The sequence below is a fragment of the Abramis brama genome, assembly GCF_963993115.1.
Source record: "Abramis brama genome assembly, chromosome: 19".
Taxonomy (NCBI): Eukaryota; Metazoa; Chordata; class Actinopteri; order Cypriniformes; family Leuciscidae; genus Abramis; species Abramis brama.
Genome location: NC_139981.1, coordinates 17,321,636 through 17,341,999, shown reverse-complemented (window position 1 = coordinate 17,341,999; position 20,364 = coordinate 17,321,636). Strand labels below are relative to the sequence as shown.

Sequence of the window (20,364 nt, the reverse complement as noted above, 5' to 3'; positions counted from 1 at the left end):
CCTGAAAATAGGTCTAATAGGTTAGACAAACTTAGTCCCAGTCACGTTGGAAGTTACCGAGCTGGGGACTATTTTCAGGCGCTGCATCATATCATTAAGCCTGCTGCACTCATGGTACGGCAGCAAAGTTTCTTGATTATTACGCAGGAATGAGAGTATAGTTCCTAGCCATATCAGCCTAGAAAATCGCAACTTTTCATTTTCCGTCGGTCTTAGTACACAATCTAACTACAGAAGAGTCAAGTTTTAAATAGGAAAAATATCGAAACTCTTTGGTCATTTTTTTTTGAGAGAGATGCTAATGGTCCTGTCCGATTCAATGATCTATGCTAAGCTATGCTAAAAGTGGTACCGCCAGACCCGGAGATCGGCTGAATGGATTCGAAAATGGTAAAACTCAACTGTTTAACACTGGGGGAGTTGTAAAATAAGCCTATTTCCAAAAAAAGTGGAGTATCCCTTTAATGTCTTAAAAAAAAAAAAAAAAAAACTTTTTGAAAGGTAGTGTACACAGTACACACTATTACTGCTGTAAACCAGTGGACAGTGCATCAGCAGACAGCTTATTAATGTCTTGAAATTTTTAAATAAATGTTTGATAACCTTTCTCGTATATCAGCACTGATTCGTGAATGTTGTTGATGTTCTAAGAACTGTTCAGCAGTTCCTTTTGCGTTGAGTGTTTGCTGTCTGATTTCCAACCATATCTTAAGTACACACTCAAAATTCCATGTCAGGATGGTTGGTGCTGTCACAAACACACACACTGCTGTAGGTCAGGGTGTTATAACCTTAAATGACGATGCAGCACTCTGGGAGAGCAACTCTGTTGTCCTGACTATATTTCTCCTTTGTCTTTCTCTCTTTAGCTGTGGTTTCCATGTTTAGCGTGCCAGTGGTTTATGAAAAGTACCAGGTAATGTTCCCCCCAACACACTTTTTTTCTTTCTTTCTAAGGTCCATGTTGTGCCACAATATGATGTTGATTGCTATACCAGCAAAATTGCATGATGCTCAATGCCAATTGAGCAATAACTAATGCTATTGAACATTTTAAAAATTATTCTTAGAATTCTATATTAAGTAAACATTTTATTTTCTATAATTCTTTATAAATTATTCAGGTACAGTCAGTAAAAAAAGCAGTGATGGTATTTCTTTTGGTATTATGTTGTTGTTGTACTGAGCAATATTAATTAACTACACATACTTACTCTTGGGTTAGGGTTTGTATTAGGGTTAGTTGCATGTAATTATACAGTCACTACATGTAGCGTGCAACAAGGATATTGTAAAATAAAGTGTTACCTTTTGTTTTTATTTTCGTATGGATTTTGTACCAAAATACCAATGCATTTGACTCCCATATTGTCTATGGTGAATCCTCATACTCTTTCTCTCCCTTTCAGACGCAGATTGATCAGTACTTAGGGCTGGTGCGCACCCAGGTTAACTCAATAATGGGAAAGTGAGTTCTGTATTACTATTAACAAACCTTAAACAGTGTTGGGCCTATATTTGATACAAATTTCAGTTATTAGTTAAAATTACCAGTCTAATTTTTTGTTTGCTTTTCAGGATTAGAGAAAAGGTTCCTGGGGCCAAAAAGAAGGAATAAACTCTTTGCTTCTGTACGAGTAAACACTATAGCCAGTAAAAACTACAACTTTTGCCAGCACTGAAGGACCCCAACTACACAGGAGGCCAATATATCACCTCAAAAAATAATGATAAAAAAGATTGTCATGTTAGTGTAACGGCACCAATAAACCCCCCTCCCCTGTTGCCAGTCACAGGTGAAGCCCTGCATAATTAACTAACACTGATTCACATTAATGACACCTTGTGGGCGATCGTAGAGCTATAGATATACCAGAGGGACACACAGGCAGTGCTTCTCTCTTTCATTGTTTCTGATTTAAGTGCATGAAGTCCAGTCTTGAGTAAATATTTGCTATCTCTGCAGTGCTCTTTCTCTCTGCTTTATTTTGCAGTGCATATTTCCTGCTGTAAAACGTGACACGAAAATGAAAATCATGCCTGTCATATAATCTCCTGCTGCCATGTCGATTAATCGCTTAATTCAACGTCACTGCTAGAGTGGCTCTGTGTACAGACATACTTATTAATATCAAGTTGAAATGTGGAATTTTTTTTTCTCTCTTTTCTGTGTATTCCGAGCACAATGATAATTTGAGGATGTTATTACTAAATGTGTAACTGTACTTTTTGCAGAACTGTAGGGATACGTGTAGGTGTTTAAAGACAAGCTTTGTGGTCCTTCTCTAGGGCAAATGATGGTCAGACTGCAGAGCTAAACTCTGTCCAACTTTGTACGATGTTCAGTGTTCAGTTATTTTAAGGTCTTTAACTATTTGCACTCTGTATTTAATTGACGAATGAGAAAAATAAATGTTCCTTAATGTAAGAGGGTTGGTGTTTTGTCATTCGTAAGAAATTTTGAGAAAGTTAAAGAGAAAGTCATGATGGGGCAGAAAACCGGTATGCTTGGTGTATTACATTGTGCAATAAAAGCATTTAATACACATCTACTTAAAAGGAAATCCCAATTTTTTTGTTTGTTTGGCAATTTATTTAATTCACTTCGCCTCATCCAACGTTTTGGTTTTCTTTTTCAAAGGGAATTAAAACTATAATTTAATATAGACTTGGGCTAATGTTAGTGTTCTAATAAACATTGTTGAAACTTTTCCTCCTAGTATTGTGTATGTTTTTTTGTTGTTGTTTTTTTTCATTATAGATTTGGACAGGCTGTGCACCAGAACACCTTTGTAACCCATGGCCTTAAAACCTTTTACTCTTCTACCTTTTAAAAATACTTAAACCAACATCAAAGTATGTTCACAAACTTTAGCCTCTTGTTTCAATGTTTTTTTTTTTTTATCTATTCAATGGTGTTAAAAATTCAAACCTCAATGTAAAATGAAGACATTAGCCGTTTCTCAATATGCGTACTTGTCTGTACTAATGTTCTTGTGGACTTGTGAAACGTCATCAGTCGCTGCCCAAGTTCTGTTCCAATTCAAAGTTCACATCTAGTCAAGTCCAGTTCAAATCCCCGGATGTGTTCTTGATCCGCCCCTTTTACCGAGGATGCATCAAGAGGTTAGTCTCGCGTAGCCAGACCTTCAGACTGACGGCTGAAGGTCTGGAATTCATAGCAGCTTTCTTTGGCCAAGGCCCGCCCATAAGGCCGTTGGACCGACATGTCAAACAACCAATTACAGTTCGTTTCGTTCAGCGTCACGTTTCGGGGCGTGGAAATCATAGACTGTAAAAAATATGGACGTAGTGTCCGTGACGTCACCCGTAGGTTTCTGAAGAGCATTTTTGAAGCCTAAAGTGGGCGGAGCCGGCCGTCGCCATCTTGGCCTTGCGTCACTCCCGGATAACAGAAAATAGACAAACAGGCGGGGCGTGAGTGGAGCTGAGGAGCCTGGCTATCTGAAATCACCTAGCTCGACGTGATCGAGTTAGCTGATGATGTAAAGCCAATTAAACGTTCCTATTTTTGCCCTTCGAAATATTATAATAGTTAAAAGACATGGCTACAAGTGAGACTGTGTATTACTTCGAGAGTGTTTGTGTATGACAGTGATTTATGTGCATACATGTCCGTCACTCTTTCGTGGTCCGTCCGCGCGGCATCGCTCAAGTTCGTAGAGATCTTATTCAGTCCATTTTAAATTCTGATGTTGGCCGTCTCTCAAATGGGTTATGGTTTAACCGTTAAACCATAGATATATTGCCTTTGAAGTGCAAATAAATGCGCTAGAAAATCCGCGCTCATTCATGTGCATTTATTGCACGGACGGAGAAAGCGCCGACGCCTGCATGATTTCATCTGACGGTAACTTACATAAGCATATTATAATCCATCTGTTCCATGGGAGCAGAACGAACGAGCATTTATTGACGTTTTAAATTTGAAAACCCCAAAAAGCAACGAAATTGTCAGACATCCATTAGTGCATGTTCACAGAGGAAAACAACTGAAATACAGCGCTGGTTGTTCTCTCGAACGATAACGACGGAATCCAAAGACGTGGGCTTTGTAACGTTACCCAAGTATTAAATTGTATGAAATAATAATCCCGAAAAAAAGCACAAACACTGCAGAGATGGCAAGTTCAGCAGCTAACATTGCTGAGGTGAAGTGACGGCTAGTAACAGCAGACAAACGGCTAGCACTGACAGCGGCAATCCATCTGTCACTCAAGTGGCTTGGCCACACCCTTAAATTTAAATATTAATCAACTAAACGGACGAGTTATAAAATAATTCACCCCCCTCACAGTTGTTATGAAGGGCAAAATTAGCTGTATAGACCAAATCCACATACAGACACCAGGCTTTAAACACGTTTTTTTCTGCTGTAAAATTTGGCATTTTAACATGAGGGAGATACAGATTTGACTCACTTCTGACAACAGCCTCAAGCGGCCAGTCAACGAATTGCAGTTTAACTCACTTCCGTGTTGGTTTCAAGAGAGAGACGGGGAGGTTGCCGCTTGGTGGAAATGTCCCCACAACAACAGACCGGCGTGCAACAAGTCAGTCAGCATAGAAAATCAAAGAAGGAGAAGAAAACAAGATAGATAGGAGGGGACACACAACTAGTAAAATTGGATCTGCTGGGAATCCTTCTAAATGCTGACAAAGGGTCGGCCAGGCTTGGAAAATAATACTCTTCCCAAATCCCGTCGGCAAACAGGCTAAAATATCTCTTTTTGTCTCCACTAAGTGCCTCAAACAAAACTCCTGGACATCTCTTAAAAAGTCTATGCAGTGAACCTCGCATACTTTTGAGAATCCTACGTTTAGCTGATCACAACATTTAAACACAACAGTTTTTCTTCCGCAATCACACGTCTGCGCTTTGTTTCACGGCGGACCGAAAATAAACGCGACACTCGCGCCCCCCGGAAATCCGATAAAATTCAACCAATCAGATGACGACTTCGACATTCCTTAAGTGTTTCCAGTTAAGTGTACCATATGCATCAGACGTTTAGCCAACGTTCCGTGGGCGTGACGTCTGAGGCTGAGACTATCAAGAGGTGACTTGTGCGGACTTGAGACAGCCAGGTATCCCAGAATGCATCTCACGAGAAACCCCGCGTAATTCAAAAATACTGCTGTAATTGTGTCACGAAATGTAGTTTTAAGAGTATTTCAGGCGAGAATGTAGTTGTTTAAAGCTCAAATCTTTGGTTTATTTATAAAGATAGCGCCTATTTAAAAATTTGATCTGACGTTTTCGGAGCTGTGAGAACCAGGCAATCGGACGCTCGCCGCTCATGTAACGTTACCCCGCCGAGAACAGCCTTTCCTCGGTTAGTGCTGCTGACGTTTGCTGGCTGCTGGCTCGGATGTCTCTAGTCTAGTGGTTCAACATGAGATATAAATCGTCTTGTGTATATCTAACGGACGATTTATTTATTTATTTTATTTGTCTCATTAATCTATAATTTGTTCCCTGGCAAATCGTTAAGCTGAGGGCAAAGTGAAGTTTCATAGCTTTATTTAGTCTATTTAACTTGAATGTTGTAGCCTAGAGAGCTGACTTATGTTTGACTGAATCGTTTGCTTTATTATTGTATAGCTTCTTATACCTTTTAGGCTACTTATACTTTTATAATGGCTATTATTGATCATTAAAACTGACATTTAACAAAAAAAGGTTATGTCATTTTATTTTATGTATTTAAAACATAAAATATTTTATTATACATATTGCCTACCTACATTCTCTTCGCTGTATGTACATATATAATAAAATAAAATTACACAACCCTGTCTCTTTTTGCTAAATGTTAGTTTTAATGATCAATATTATGTTTTTTATTTATCATATTTTTAAAATGAAAACAAAAAGAGTCAGGGTTGTATTTTATATTTCGTGTTGTTATAAATATATGCAGTGAAGATAATCAATTGCGTTGCCTGAACCACATTTGTGTGGCCATTATGTTTAAGATTTTTTTAAATGAAAATGAAAAGAGGCAGAGTGGTGCTTTATAACATATTTTGTTTTATTTGTAGCCTAGATATACATAAAGAGATAACCGGAGTAGCCAGAGCGAGCTGAGTGACGCTATCAAGTACGCCGCTGTTCCATTTGCAGAATTATCAGACTTGCGTCCTTCCGTCCTCGGGAGTTCGTTCTCCTGAGTCGAACTTGTCAAGTCCGAACTACCAAGGACTCAAGTCCGAACTTTGCGTACTTGGTATTGAGAAACGGCTATTATCAAACAGATAAGTAGCGACATCTTTTCTTCCAAATTGTGATATATATCCTAGGGTAACAATGTCAAAAAGAAAAAATGGAGGGCTGCAGGACTTGTTCTATTCATTAGTTGTTGATTGGACGGAGGCAGATCTGAATGCTAGCTTGCAGTCGATTGTTAGAAATGGACAGGGTTTAAGCAGACTAGAGGAGTCCAACATGTCCCTAGTCTTGTCATTTAACTGGAAGATTGAGTTAGGACATAAATTAAATGTGTGCATGGATAAATCTTTCTAAATAAGATCAATAACATATAGGAGGGTGAATATACATTTCATGCCGACATCAAAAATAAATGAGATTCAAGAGCTTACAGTGGAGGGAGAAATTATAAACGGTTTTTTTTGTAAAATAATATTAAATTTTTTGGTCTATTCCTCACATAAAGCTATTGTACAGCTTCAAAAGACTATGATTTGTGCACTATATCCCATGGAAAAGTTTTTTTTCTGAAGGTTTTTTTTTTTTTTTTTCAAAAAGAAGTTCAGGAATTTGAACAAATTATTTACTGTACACATCAATCTACAGCCAGAACATTAAACTCAAATTACAACTTAATTAAAACAGACATTGTTTTAAAACTTTACAAATATAACATTAATATTAAACAAAAATATATATATGTGCAGTCGAATGCCATTTCTTCCAATACAGATTGATGAACCCTGCATCGTGGAACTGAAATTCTTTATCTCAAGTAACAAAACTGAATAACAAAACTAAAACACTGCACATTTAAAAGAAATGACATTCAAGCATTTCCATCATCATCTGTTTCGATAATACTGAAAACCCAACAGAACAACCTCTGTGATTCTGGAAGAAAATTATTTTCTGTATGATGCTCCTCATCACATGTTCAGTAAGGTGATGGGATGCAGCTGAAACAGTACGCCTTTGGATTTCCCATCATCCTTCGCCTGTAGCTCCATCTGCTGGGAGCGATCCACCTGATGACACACATGGTGAAGAACCCAATGAACTCAATTCTACTGAGGGGCTTTAGGAACTGAAGGCTTTAGGAATGGAGGATCCTTACCAGGTTCCATTTCTTGAATTTTTCGTAGTACACAGGTGTGCACTCTGGTCTGGGAGGGTTTTTAATGAACAGTCTGAAGATAAAGAGTCACAGATGCTTCAATGTTAGTTTTTACATGTCATATACACTCTCAAAATGTCTTTGAAGGAGGATGGATGGAGATTGAGTACCCAACTAGTCGTTCCCGGGCCTCCTCCTGAAGACTGCTGATCTTCTCAGGGCTCAGGTTCAGCAAGCCGTGTGGTCCATCACACACCAGCCTGTTCATTGTGCCTCTCAATGCATTTATCTACACATACACCTCATTCGTCACTACATGCATAGTCTTGCTTAACCAAACATTTTACCTCACAAGTTATTCTGTTCAAGAACCCACTCACTTATACAAGAAAGAGCCTGACACTATGGCTGGGCGATATGGCCAAACAAATCGTATCCTGGTATTTTTTGGCTGAATGGTCATATACTTTCTACCCTTTTCTACTTGAAGAAAAAAAAAAAAAAAAAACTATTTATTTAAAATAATTTATATTTTAGCAAAACGTAGTTATATTTTAGTCAGGATTATTGCACTCCGTGCTTGTTCACTTAAGTCTGTGAAGTTTAATAAACTATACGCGTTAACTAGATCTTATTTTGAAGCCCTTAATATAAAGCATGTTTCATATTTAGGACAGAGCTCACCGTTTCCTCCACTATTTTTCACTACTGTATAACAATATAAATGGTATTGCCTCACCCTGCATCATTTATTTAACAAAAATATTGATATATCGTACAAACTTGATAAAGCACCCAGCCTTACCTGACAAAGCTGACTGTTGAATGCATAACCTCACTCTCCATTACACACACCAAAACATACCTCTGTGATGTCTTCAATATCAAACTTGACATCAAAAGCAAGCTCAATGTCATGTTCAGGAAGCATTGCTTCTTGGGAAATGGGATTCCAGCCCAGCCCGCACAGAGCACCAGTAAAACAGGTTCTTTCCTCATTAGTGCTGCAAAAAAAGTGCGCATGCCATTAGACAGTGTCGTTTTTAAATGTTCATATAATATGTAAAAAGCATACTCAGGAAGTTAAACAAGTGTTGATTGAAACCTGCTACCTACAAATGCTGAAGGGGTTCATAAGCATGTATAGTCTTATAGGCCCACTGAAGGGCCTTATAACACACAGCATTATTTAAAGGGGTCATATAATGGTACATGCGCTTTTACAAGTTGATTGTACTGAAATGTGTGTTGGCAGTGCCTGTACACAACCATCATATGATAAAAATCCATCCAGTGTTTTTTTTTTAATCTCCTTATATGTTTTCCCGTCTCAAATCAAGCCGTTCGACCGTGTCAGACCATTTAAAGACACAAGCACTTAAATGGCGTGCTGAAAACAGAGCTGTTTTTGAGCAGGTAAAATGAGTGTTTTCTTACAATACTAATGAGAATTTTTAATTAAAGTACATTACAAACTTTTCATTTAGACCCTAAAGAATCATATTAACTTGTACAAAAATGGCATTATATGACCCCTTTAATGTGTTGACATTTTCCAGTGAAAAAGGGAAGACAGGGTGGAATATATCGAACAGCTCCTTTCCTTTTTAAAATAGCCAATAGCATTTCGTTTATATTACAGCTCGGCCAGAGCCGTTGAGCACGGTAAAGCCGCAGTTTCCTCCTAATCTCTAACCATTTCTCCCCCTTATCGCTTTATGGATGAACACCAGTTGTTTGAAACTGCTTTGGCCGCTACAATGAACGAGTTTCGACTTGGCTTTTTATCTAAAAGAGGAACAGAAGATGGAGCTCGAATCGTTCCTTTGCAAGAAGGACGTTTTTGCTGTTTTGCCGAACGGATACGACAAGAGTCTAATCTTGTTGTGATTGGTCGTAGTGTTATCCAATTGCGTGCAGTGAGATATTCAAATGCATGCTTGGTGCCGCCCCTCGAGCTGGGCGATTTTCATGTGTCGATGCCAGACCATTAATCTTTCAGATTTAGGTCTGGATTTCCAGGCTATTAAAATATAGCATTCTGTGCAGAGTTCAAAGGGGTCTGATGTTTTCTGGTCTGGTCTTCTGGATGTTTTCGCCAACTCGTGAATCGTTCCCTATCCCCTATTTAGTGCACTTTTTTCCATTACTTTGAATGTGCCATTCACCATGTAGAAAATAGTAAATGTGTGAACAAGTTTTGAACATATCTTCTACATGTGAATTTTGTCATTGTTTTGGAGCACACTAGCTTATAAATAACATATAGGCTAACATATTCATACTAAAAAAAGCCAACAAACTTCAAATCTAATTTCATGGGGACTTTAACATCTTGTTGTGAAAATGTATTATGATTGGTGGGGCTGAATAAACATCATCCCCTCAAACGGCAATTAAATTATTTTTCTTTACAGACTGATCTGAGAATATTTATGTAAGTGAGAAAGCATTTTCATGGTGACTGTTACCGCAGTTCCATGACAGGGGTGAAGAGCATAGTAACAAGGGAGGGAAAGCCGTGGATATGAGGCATCAGAGAGGTTTCCTTCAGCAAGATATGAGAACCTGCACATTAATTACATATACAAAAACAAACATTTCTTATTATCAATGCTGAAAAATTTTTTTGGGTGGAAATCTTTGATGAATAAAAAGTTCAAAAGAACAGCACTAATTTGAAATAGAAATATTTTATAACATTATAAATGTCTTTACAGTCACTTTTAATCAATTTAGTCTGCCCTTACTGAATAAAGTATTGGGGTGGGCGATATGACCAAAATCTTATATCACGAATCACGATATGAGTTATTTTTTGACGATAACGATATAGATCATGATAGTTAGTTTTGCTATAAACGAGGTTATGATAACAACATTTTTGATACCATTGAAATTTCATAATTCTTGTCATTTTCAATATCATAAAAAACTAATACTAGCCTAAGTAAAAAAAAAAAAAAAAAAAAGCAGCTTACTGAAGACAAGTAAACCGTGATAAAGAAAGAACAAAGAAACTGATTACAAGCATATAGGAAAACAAACTACAATAGAACAAAGACACAAATGAAATAGACCTACCTGAAAAACTTAAAGCACTAGAAATAAGAAATGCTACATAAATTGTATAAAGTAATTAAATGTATAAAAAAAACTGCATAGTCTTCACTGTATAAATTAAATGTACATTTATTCTTATTAAAGTTACAAAAGTGATTCACTGCTTACTGCGCTTCGACAGTTTAAAATCACTTGTTTTTAAAACCACAATACTTAATGCATGCAAACGATAAGCTTTTGTAACTGCGATAGAGACGATGGTCCAAAATCTCGACTGGTTGACAAATTTCCACCAGTTAATAGTCTCTACTGGTATATCGCCCACCCCTAGTATTCAGCAAAAAAGAAAACATTACTTACTGACTCCAAACCTTTGAACAGTAGTGTACATTGTTACATTTACCATGACAAACCCAACCAATCATCGTGTGTGATTATGTGCGCACCTGAAGCACTGAGAGACACGGCTGCAGCCACCAACATCCTCTCATGACAGTCCTGTGGGTTTTCATTCACCATTACAGAGTTAATACTGTCCCTCTCAATGCCAACAGCCCTGCAAACAAAACCAAACCCACAACACTCTCCGCATCCTATCCAGGGATGAACCTTATCTGGTCTGTGAGATGGACAGGCAGGTCTTACCTGAAGTGGCTGACCTGGCTCATGCTGTGAACGCTGATCTTATGTGGGCTGCTGGGACCATAAACTAAAGCCTGCAAAAGAGGCAGAACAGATCTTAAGGAGAAAATACACACCTCTGTTAACACAGCACAATATGAAAATCTGAAATGTGTTTGAAAACAGTGATTTTTGTTTTAATCAAATTAAACAATATGCAATGGAGAAACTGCAAAGAAAAGCTGGATCATATCAGTAATCTCTCTGAAATGCACAACTAGTTCATAACTGAGTCATAATCAGTAAAGAAGTGTGCAAGTTCAATTGCAGGTGATCACAAGGCTGCTATGCCAGAACCTTGCACTTGGGGGCGCTGCTGCTGGATACGCAAAAGTGCTGAAGGAGCTCGTTGATGAGCTGCTTGTCTTCCTCCATCCTGCTGTTCAAGGAACCACTAACTGAACTGGGGGTGAATCTGCCACTGGCCATATCCTCATACAGAGATATCAGAACCTCATGGGACTGCTGCAGAGACAAAAAAAATAAAACAAAATAAAAAAACGGACATTTAACTGCTCAGGATGTTTTATAAGACTTACAAATGTTAACACACTCTTTTATTTTCAAACTATTTTAAGAAATATTTTAGTGCATATTACAGGAGTCATTCTGTGTTAACAGGCAACAGCAGACCATAACATGTTAAAAACTGAATTAATATAATGATGGCAACCAAACTTATCAAAACTGTGGAGTTGACATGGTTACCTGACTCTCAAAGCTTTCAGGGATGTGGCAAGCGTGTCCCTCCTGCACCAGCAGGTCAGCCACGCTGACATCACCCATCTCCAAGGAAATATGCAGATCAACGCGCATGACGCCGTGCAGAATGGAGTAGAGGGACACGATGGCAGAGCGGCCGCTTGTGAGTGTCTTAAAACGGTTACGTGCCCGACTGCTCCAGCGATCACCCAGAATCAGCGACTGTGCAGACGGACCCATGCCTGCGATGCAAAACTCCTGCGCCTGCAATGGAACATGCAGATACAGCTTGTTTTACTGAAATCCATAAAAATCCAGATGTAATACAGAGTACAGCTGGAAGATACACCAACCATATATTCACAATTACTTTGCTGGTGACAAAATTAAGCAGCTTCATGAATATCACAATGATTCTAATGAACTTTTTATATGGACATTCATTTTCCTAAAATAGTCTGTTGAGACTACAGGCCTGTTCACATCAAGAATAACTATAATTATAAAGGTTTAATAATTATTATTTTAGAATAGTGAAGTCCACACCACAACTATAATGACAGTGGAACTACATAATCGGAATTACCTTTAGACCAATTATTTCCAGCTGATGATTGATAAATCACTAGCCACTTTCACACATAGTCTTTACTGGTAAATCACTTCCATTTTCATTTAAAGATCATGTGTGAACAGGACTTTTTCTAAAACACAGGGATTTGGCAATTTAGTTTTGGCAATTTTCTGGTATTACAGTAAACAGAACGTTATTGTCCATTGATGTGCACGCTAATGTGGTTATTGTTATCCTTCTTGGTGTGAGCAAGGCTTAAAGGGATAGTTCACCCAAAAATGAAAATTACCTCATGATTTACTCACCCTCAAGCCATCCTAGGTGTACATGACATTCTTCTTTCAGACGTACATAACATTCTTCTTTCAGAAAAAAAAAAAGTCCTGGCTCTTCCAAGCTTTATAAATGGCAGTGAATGGCCATATTTATTTTAAGTCCATCAAAGGGCATCCATCAATGATAAAAGTGCTCCACACGGCTCTGTGGGGTTAATAAAGGCCTTCTGAAGTGAAGCGATGCGTTAGTGTAAGAAAAATATCCATATTTAAAATGATCCGACTAAAATAACTAGCTTCCGGCAGCAACCGTACGTGAAAGAGTAACCCTTGACGTACAACATAATGACGAAAGCGGAAGTGCAGAGGATGGAGCAAAACCAAACACCAGTCACGAATTAGAAGTCTAAAACTAAATTTTAAAGAGAAATGTCGGAGGAGCTCGAGTTTGTTGTCCAGCCCTGTCTGTTTGAACCGCGAGAGGCGTCAAAGCTTACACCACTCCTACATCGTCAAGTGTTACTCTTTTGGTGTACGTCGACTTGCGTAGGCCGTGTCTGCTGGAAGCTAGTTGTTTTAGTCGATAGCGTTTTAACGTTATTTTTCTTACAATAACGCATCGCTTCACTTCAGAAGGTCTTTATTAACCCCCCAGAGCCATGTGGAGAACTTTTATCATGGATGGATGCACTTTGATGGACTTCAAAAAAATATACAGCCATTCACACTGCTATTATAAAGCTTGGAAGAGGCAGGATATTTTTTTAATATAACTATTGTATTTGTCTGAAAGAAGAATGTCATGTACACCTAGGATGACTTGAGCGTGAGTAAATCATGGGCTAATTTAAATTTTTGGGTGAACTATCCCTTTAAATTTAATAGTGTCTGTAATTTAAACTTCAGTAGCAAAAACCTTGTTAGAGTAAGTTTGTCTAATTTCTGTGAATCAGTTCAAACTGTGGCTTTCAATAAATTAAATAAAAAATCCTGTAATCTTAATTGATTTGCATCAAAATAATCTGTGTGGCATTCATATACACTGCCCGACCAAAACAAAAAAAAACAAAAAAATAAAAAAAACAAATAATAATCGCTGTTTAGATTTAAATAGGCAAATGTTTAAGAGTCTGTGATTGTATCATTATTGCAGTGATTATTATGTTTCTAACATGTTATATATTTAGCAATAGTTCTTCTAACCCTAATGAATGGAGTGTGTAGCTTTTAATTTCTTAAATAACCATGTAGAAAGACACATCATGGCCATATTCCAGGATGACAATGTCAAGATTCATCAGGCTCAAATTGTGAAAAAATGGTTGGGAGGGAGCATGAAAAATTCACACATATGAATTGGCACCTCTGAGTTCAGACCTTAAATTTGTTGAAAGTCTTTAAGTGCTCGACTGTTGTATTGTCCATACAAGATCTTGACCAAAAATGGATGCACCTCTTGATAGAAATAAATGTTGTGATGTTATTTCCATCAAGAGGCATATCATTGGACAAGATCTTGTATTGACAATGCAAGAGTCAAGCACTCCGTTAAGTCTACTCCAGCTGAAAGATTTACATTGTGACTGTGCCTCAGATGCAATCAACTCCATCTGTGTCTGTAAAGGTGTGAACCACATGGCCCATACAGATGTATGCCCCATAGAAACTGATGGGTGAATGACAAAGAAACAGCATTGCTCAGAGTAGATTGCATGGTATATCAATCTTCTGTGGGAGGTCTTAACAGTTTTCTATTTTTGTATGTAGCCCTTTTTGTCTATTTTTGTATGTAGCCCTTTTTGTCTTCATGTATAAAGTTCTGTCACACAGAAAGAACTTTGGGTTAAGATTCTCTGAAGGCCGACATGCTAACATCGCTGCTGAAGAACTGTGCTACATTACTACTGTCAATAAATTCTTCTCCCCACAAGAACTCTGGTCAAGCTTAATTATTTTATGTATTAGAGAAATCTAATACATTGGCGAGCCACCGAAAAAGACTGCTCGGCCGAATATAGAGAAATCTTCCAGCACATCCCAAAGACTTAATGAATTTAAGGTCTGTGAAAATGATTCTTCATAATTCATAATAATAGTGATAACTGAATTATTAGAAAATAACGTGTGTATTTTATAATGCATGCACACACCTGAAGAGCACACAGAAAGCTGCACGAGACAGCGTGCAAATAATAAACTGAATTCTCTTTCATGTCTCCTTGCGCTTGAATGGATAAATTCATATACATTTATGTTAAAATGCCCACCTTGGTGAGTATCCAAGTAAATATAGTCGGTTATGGTATAAGTGAACGTAAACAGTAGAGAAAGACAACATGTGTATCAGTATATTGGATCCGTGTATTAGTCTTAAAGTGACAGCAGCTTAATGTTCCTGCTGCTGTTTTAATGTTAATCAAACTACAAAAGAAAAATAAATCACTCACTGCTCTTCACTGAATAACTTTAACTTTAATAAGGATTAATCTTTATTTAATTTATACAGTGAAGATTATCCATCCATCCATCTTCTTCCGCTTATCCGGGGCCGGGTCGCGGGGGCAGCAGTCTAAGCAGAGATCCCCAGACTTTCCTCTCCCTAGACACTTCCTCCAGCTCTTCTGGGGGGACACCGAGGCATTCCCAGGCCAGCCGGGAGACATAGTCTCTCCAGCGTGTCCTAGGTCTTCCCCGGGGTCTCCTCCCAGTGGAACGCGCCCGGAACACCTTCCCGGGAAGGCGTCCAGGAGGCATCCGGAACAGATGCCCGAGCCACCTCAGCTGACCCCTCTCGATGTGGAGGAGCAGCGGCTCTACTCTGAGCTCCTCCCGAGTGACCAAGCTTCTCACCCTATCTCTAAGGGATCGCCCAGCCACCCTGCGGAGAAAGCTCATTTCCATAGGTGAGAGTAGGACATAGATTGACCGGTAAATCGAGAGCTTCGCCTTGCGGCTCAGCTCTTTCTTTACCACGACAGACCGGTACATCGACCGCATTACTGCAGAAGCTGCACCGATCCGTCTGTCAATCTCCCGTTCCATCCTTCCCTCACTCGTGAACAAAACCCCAAGATACTTAAACTCCTCCACTTGAGGCAGGAACTCTCCACCAACCTGAAGTGGGCAAGCCACCCTTTTCCGACTGAGGACCATGGCCTCGGATTTGGAGGTGCTGATTCTCATCCCAGCCGCTTCACACTCGGCTGCAAACCATCCCAATGCATGCTGAAGGTCCTGGCTTGATGAGGCCAACAACAACAACATCATCTGCAAAGAGCAGAGATGAAATCGTGTGGTCACCAAACCTGACACCCTCCGGCCCCTGGCTGCGCCTAGAAATTCTGTCCATAAAAATTATGAACAGAACCGGCGACAAAGGGCAGCCCTGCCAGAGTCCAACACGCACCGGGAACAAGTCTGACTTACTGCCGGCAATGCGAACCAAGCTACTGCTTCGGTCGTACAGGGATCGGACAGCCCTTAGTAAAGGACCCCGGACCCCATACTCCCGGAGCACCCTCCACAGGCCGCCGCAAGGGACACAGTCGAATGCCTTCTCCAAATCCACAAAGCACATGTGGACTGGTTGGGCAAACTCCCATGAACCCTCCAGCACCCTGTAGAGGGTATAGAGCTGGTCCAGTGTTCCTGGACGAAAGCCACACTGTTCCTCCTGAATCCGAGGTTCTACTATCGGCCGTATTCTCCTCTCCAGTACCCTGGCATAGACTTTCCCAGGGAGGCTGAGAAGTGTGATCCCCCTGTAGTTGGAACACACCCTCCGGTCCCCCTTCTTAAAAAGAGGGACCACCACCCCGGTCTGCCATCCCAGAGGCACTGTCGCCGACCGCCACGCGATGCTGCAGAGGCGTGTCAGCCAAGACAGCCCCACAACATCCAGAGACTTGAGGTACTCAGGGCGGATCTCATCCACCCCCGGTGCCTTGCCACCGAGGAGTTTCTTGACTACCTCGGTGACTTCAGCTTGGGTGATGGACGAGTCCACCTCTGAGCCCTCAGCCTCTGCTTCCTCAATGGAAGACGTGACAGTAGGATTGAGGAGATCCTCGAAGTATTCCTTCCACCGTCCAACGTCATCCCCAGTTGAGGTCAACAGCTCCCCACCTCTACTGTAAACAGCGTTGGTAGGGCACTGCTTCCCTCTCCTGAGGCGCCGGACGGTTTGCCAGAATCTCTGAGGCCAGCCGATAGTCCTTCTCCATGGCCTCACCGAACTCCTCCCAGGCCCGAGTTTTTGCCTCCACAACCACCCGGGCTGCAGTCCGCTTGGCCTGCCGGTACCCGTCATCTGCCTCAGGAGTCCCACAAGCCAACCAGGCCCGATAGGACTCCTTCAGCTTGACGGCATCCCTTACTTACGGTGTCCACCACCGGGTTCAGGGATTGCCGCCTCGACAGGCACCGGAGACCTTACGGCCACAGCTCCGAGCGGCCGCTTCGACAATGGAGGTGGAGAACATGGTCCACTCGGACTCAATATCTCCAACCTCCCTCGGGATCCGGTCGAAGCTCCGCCGGAGGTGGGAGTTGAAGAGCTCTCTGACAGGAGACTCGGCCAAATGTTCCCAGCAGACCCTTACAGTACGCTTGGGTCTGCCGAGTCTGTCCAGCTTCCTCCCCCGCCATCGGATCCAACTCACCACCAGGTGGTGATCAGTTGACAGCTCCGCCTCTCTCTTCACCCGAGTGTCCAAGACATATGGCCGGAGGTCAGATGAAACGACCACAAAGTCGATCATCGACCTACGGCCTAGGGTGTCCTGGTGCCACGTGCACTGATAATAATAATAATAATAATTAATAATTCCTTACATTTATATAGCGCTTTTCTCTGCACTCAAAGCGCTTTACATAGAAGGGGGAATCTCCTCAACCACCACCAATGTGCAGCATCCACCTGGATGATGCGACGGCAGCCATATTGCGCCAGTACGCCCACCACACACCAGCTTACTGGTGGAGAGGAGACAGTGATGAAGCCAATCAGTATATGGGGATGATTAGGAGGCCATGATGGACAGAGGCCAAGGGGCAAATTTGGCCAGGATGCCGGGGTTACACCCCTACTCTTTTTCGAAGGACATCCTGGGATTTTTAATGACCACAGAGAGTCAGGACCTCGGTTTAACGTCTCATCCGAAGGACGGATGAGAAGTTCTCCCCGGTGAACGAGAGGGTCGCTTCCCTGCGCCTTCGGGTCGGGGATAGGCCTCTCACTGTCGTTTGTGCCTACGGGCCAAACGGCAGTGCAGAGTACACCCTTATGCTTGAACATGGTGTTCGTTATGGACAGGCTGTAACTAGCACAGAAGTCCAATAACTGAACACCGCTCGGGTTCAGATCAGGGGGGCCGTTCCTCCCAATCACGCCCCTCCAGGTGTCACTGTCGTTGCCCACGTGGGCGTTGAAGTCCCCCAGTAAAATGACGGAGTCCCCAGTTGGAGCACTTTCCAGCACCCCTCCCAGAGACTCCAAGAAGGCCGGGTACTCTGCACTGCCGTTTGGCCCGTAGGCACAAACGACAGTGAGAGGCCTATCCCCGACCCGAAGGCGCAGGGAAGCGACCCTCTCGTTCACCGGGGAGAACTCCAACACATGGCAGCTGAGCTGGGGGGCTATAAGCAAACCCACACCAGCCCGCCGCCTCTCACCATGGGCAACTCCAGAGTGGTGAAGAGTCCATCCTCTCTCGAGGAGTGTGGTTCCAGAGCCCAAGCTGTGCGTAGAGGTGATCCCGACTATCTCTAGTCGGAACCTCTCAACCTCACGCACAATCTCAGGCTCCTTCCCCGCCAACGAGGTGACGTTCCACGTCCCTAGAGCTAGTTTCCGTGTCCAGGGATTGGGCTGTCGAGGCCCCCGCCTTCGACTGCCGCCCGATTCTCTAAGCACCGGCCCCTTACGGTCCCTCCTGTAGGTGGTGAGCCCATGGGAAGGCGGCCCCACGTCGCTCCTTCGGGCTGAGCCCGGCCGGACCCCGTGGGGGGAGGCCCGGCCACCAGGCGCTCGCATACGAGCCCCAACCTCAGGCCTGGCTCCAGGGTGGGGCCCCGGCTGCGCCATACCGGGCGACGTCACGGTCCTTGGATTTCATTTCTTCATAAGGGGTTTCTGAACCGCTCTTAGTCTGACCCGTCACCTAGGACCTGTTTGCCTTTTCATTTCTTCATAAGGGGTTTCTGAACCGCTCTTAGTCTGACCCGTCACCTAGGACCTGTTTGCCTTGGGAGACCCTACCAGGGGCATATAGCCCTGGACAACATGAAGATTATATGCAGTATTATTTTTCATTTGATTACTTGCATTTTTGTACCTGAAAACTACTGTTAGACCTACCTGAAAAAGCTGATATCATGTGTATCTTTGTTCTACTGTATTTATTTGCGCTACTGCTTGTAGTTTGATTATTTGTTCTTTTCTTATTGATGACTGTTTACTTGTGACTATTTTTTTGTGGTGGGGCCAGTGGAAATTTAATCATTGAATTCATTGATCGAAAACATCAAATCAAATCAAATAAAAAATTGAGGGACATCTGTATCGATGCCCAGCCCTAAATGTGATATGGGCATGTAATGTGGTCAAGACCTGCCTGGAACTACTTTAGCCGTGCAATTCCCTGAACATAATTGCACACCTTAGAACGTTCATCAGATTCAAGCATTCACCAGCCTCGTAGTAAATATAAATATTTGTATTTATTAAATACACTATCTTGATATATATCAAGTTTTTGTAAAAAAAATTATAAAAAAATAAAAAATAAAAACTTTTTTTAAAAATATATCCAAATTGTAAAAGATTAAAAATTCTTCCTTGTGTTTAGTCGAAAAACTATGTAAAACATGCCTTTATTTTTTACTACATTTGTATTGAATTCTACTACTAGATTTGTATTGTACCATAGTGAATCTCCTTCAATGGCTGTTTGGTAAAAAGCTGAAAATATCAAGATATGTTTTCGCTATATTGCACAGCCTTAATAAAGAGAACGCAAAAAAAAAAACTCCGGAACAGAAGTACGTACTTGAAAGGGCGGAGTCATGAGGTCAGTTGGGAGCTCTCTCAGACTGCTGCACGGGACCGTAGAGCTGTTGCCGAAATCCACAAAAAACACCTATGAACAAATACATATACATTTAGTCAAGTCACCTTTATTGCACTTAATATATAATAAAGATGGTTTCAAAGTAGCTTCACAGTAACAAACAGGAAAATAACAATCAATGATGAATACAATCAAATATGAGGTAAATTAAAATTCTGCTGTAAAGTGGCTCTAAAAAGACAAGTGTGATTTTTCAGCTCAAGTGAATTCAGTGATGGTTCAGTTCAATAACTGTGTAAAGTTCAGGGGTGCAAACACATGTATGGTCAAAAAAGAGAGAGGTAATCGAAGCCCTCGTCCCACGGCAAATATCCAGATACTACAGTGTCACCATCCCCAACCCACCCCTATATGCACATAGATAGAGTCAAATGAAATTTAGAAAAACTATCTTGCACTTCTTCTTCTTGCTTTACTGCTACTTCCTGAAAACAATTTCACCTGATGATTTGAATAGCTCTTTTTGTAAAGAATTAATAATTCTAGGATGATTGGGGTAATTGTGTAGGGTAGGCCTAGTGCATCTGCATAGAAACTAATAAACAAAATACAAATATAAATACAATAAAACACAAATACACGAGAAATAA

At 41.1% G+C, this 20,364-nt stretch overlaps 2 protein-coding genes across 4 annotated transcripts in view; one reads left to right on the top strand and one right to left on the bottom strand.

Annotated features, from left to right (window-relative positions):
• The window catches only part of rtn1a (reticulon 1a), a 31,091-nt gene extending 29,351 nt beyond the window's left edge, over positions 1–1,740 (top strand). For all 3 annotated transcript variants that reach the window (XM_084092314.1, XM_084092315.1, XM_084092316.1), the window contains 3 exons: positions 870–916; positions 1,410–1,468; positions 1,579–1,740. In XM_084092314.1, coding sequence (XP_083948440.1) covers positions 870–916; positions 1,410–1,468; positions 1,579–1,618 — 146 coding nt within the window. In that variant the 3' untranslated portion in view covers positions 1,619–1,740. The remainder of the gene's footprint in view (positions 1–869; positions 917–1,409; positions 1,469–1,578) is intronic.
• Positions 1,741–6,804: 5,064 nt separating this feature from the next.
• Positions 6,805–20,364, bottom strand: part of tdrd9 (tudor domain containing 9) — a 36,525-nt gene continuing 22,965 nt past the window's right edge. Inside the window, exons 25-34 of the mRNA XM_084093568.1 lie at positions 19,694–19,783; positions 11,802–12,059; positions 11,391–11,558; positions 11,058–11,128; positions 10,859–10,968; positions 9,821–9,917; positions 8,215–8,353; positions 7,520–7,638; positions 7,350–7,422; positions 6,805–7,260 (exon numbers count right to left, since the gene is read on the bottom strand). Of these exons, the coding sequence (XP_083949694.1) occupies positions 7,162–7,260; positions 7,350–7,422; positions 7,520–7,638; positions 8,215–8,353; positions 9,821–9,917; positions 10,859–10,968; positions 11,058–11,128; positions 11,391–11,558; positions 11,802–12,059; positions 19,694–19,783 (1,224 nt within the window). The 3' untranslated portion in view covers positions 6,805–7,161. The remainder of the gene's footprint in view (positions 7,261–7,349; positions 7,423–7,519; positions 7,639–8,214; positions 8,354–9,820; positions 9,918–10,858; positions 10,969–11,057; positions 11,129–11,390; positions 11,559–11,801; positions 12,060–19,693; positions 19,784–20,364) is intronic.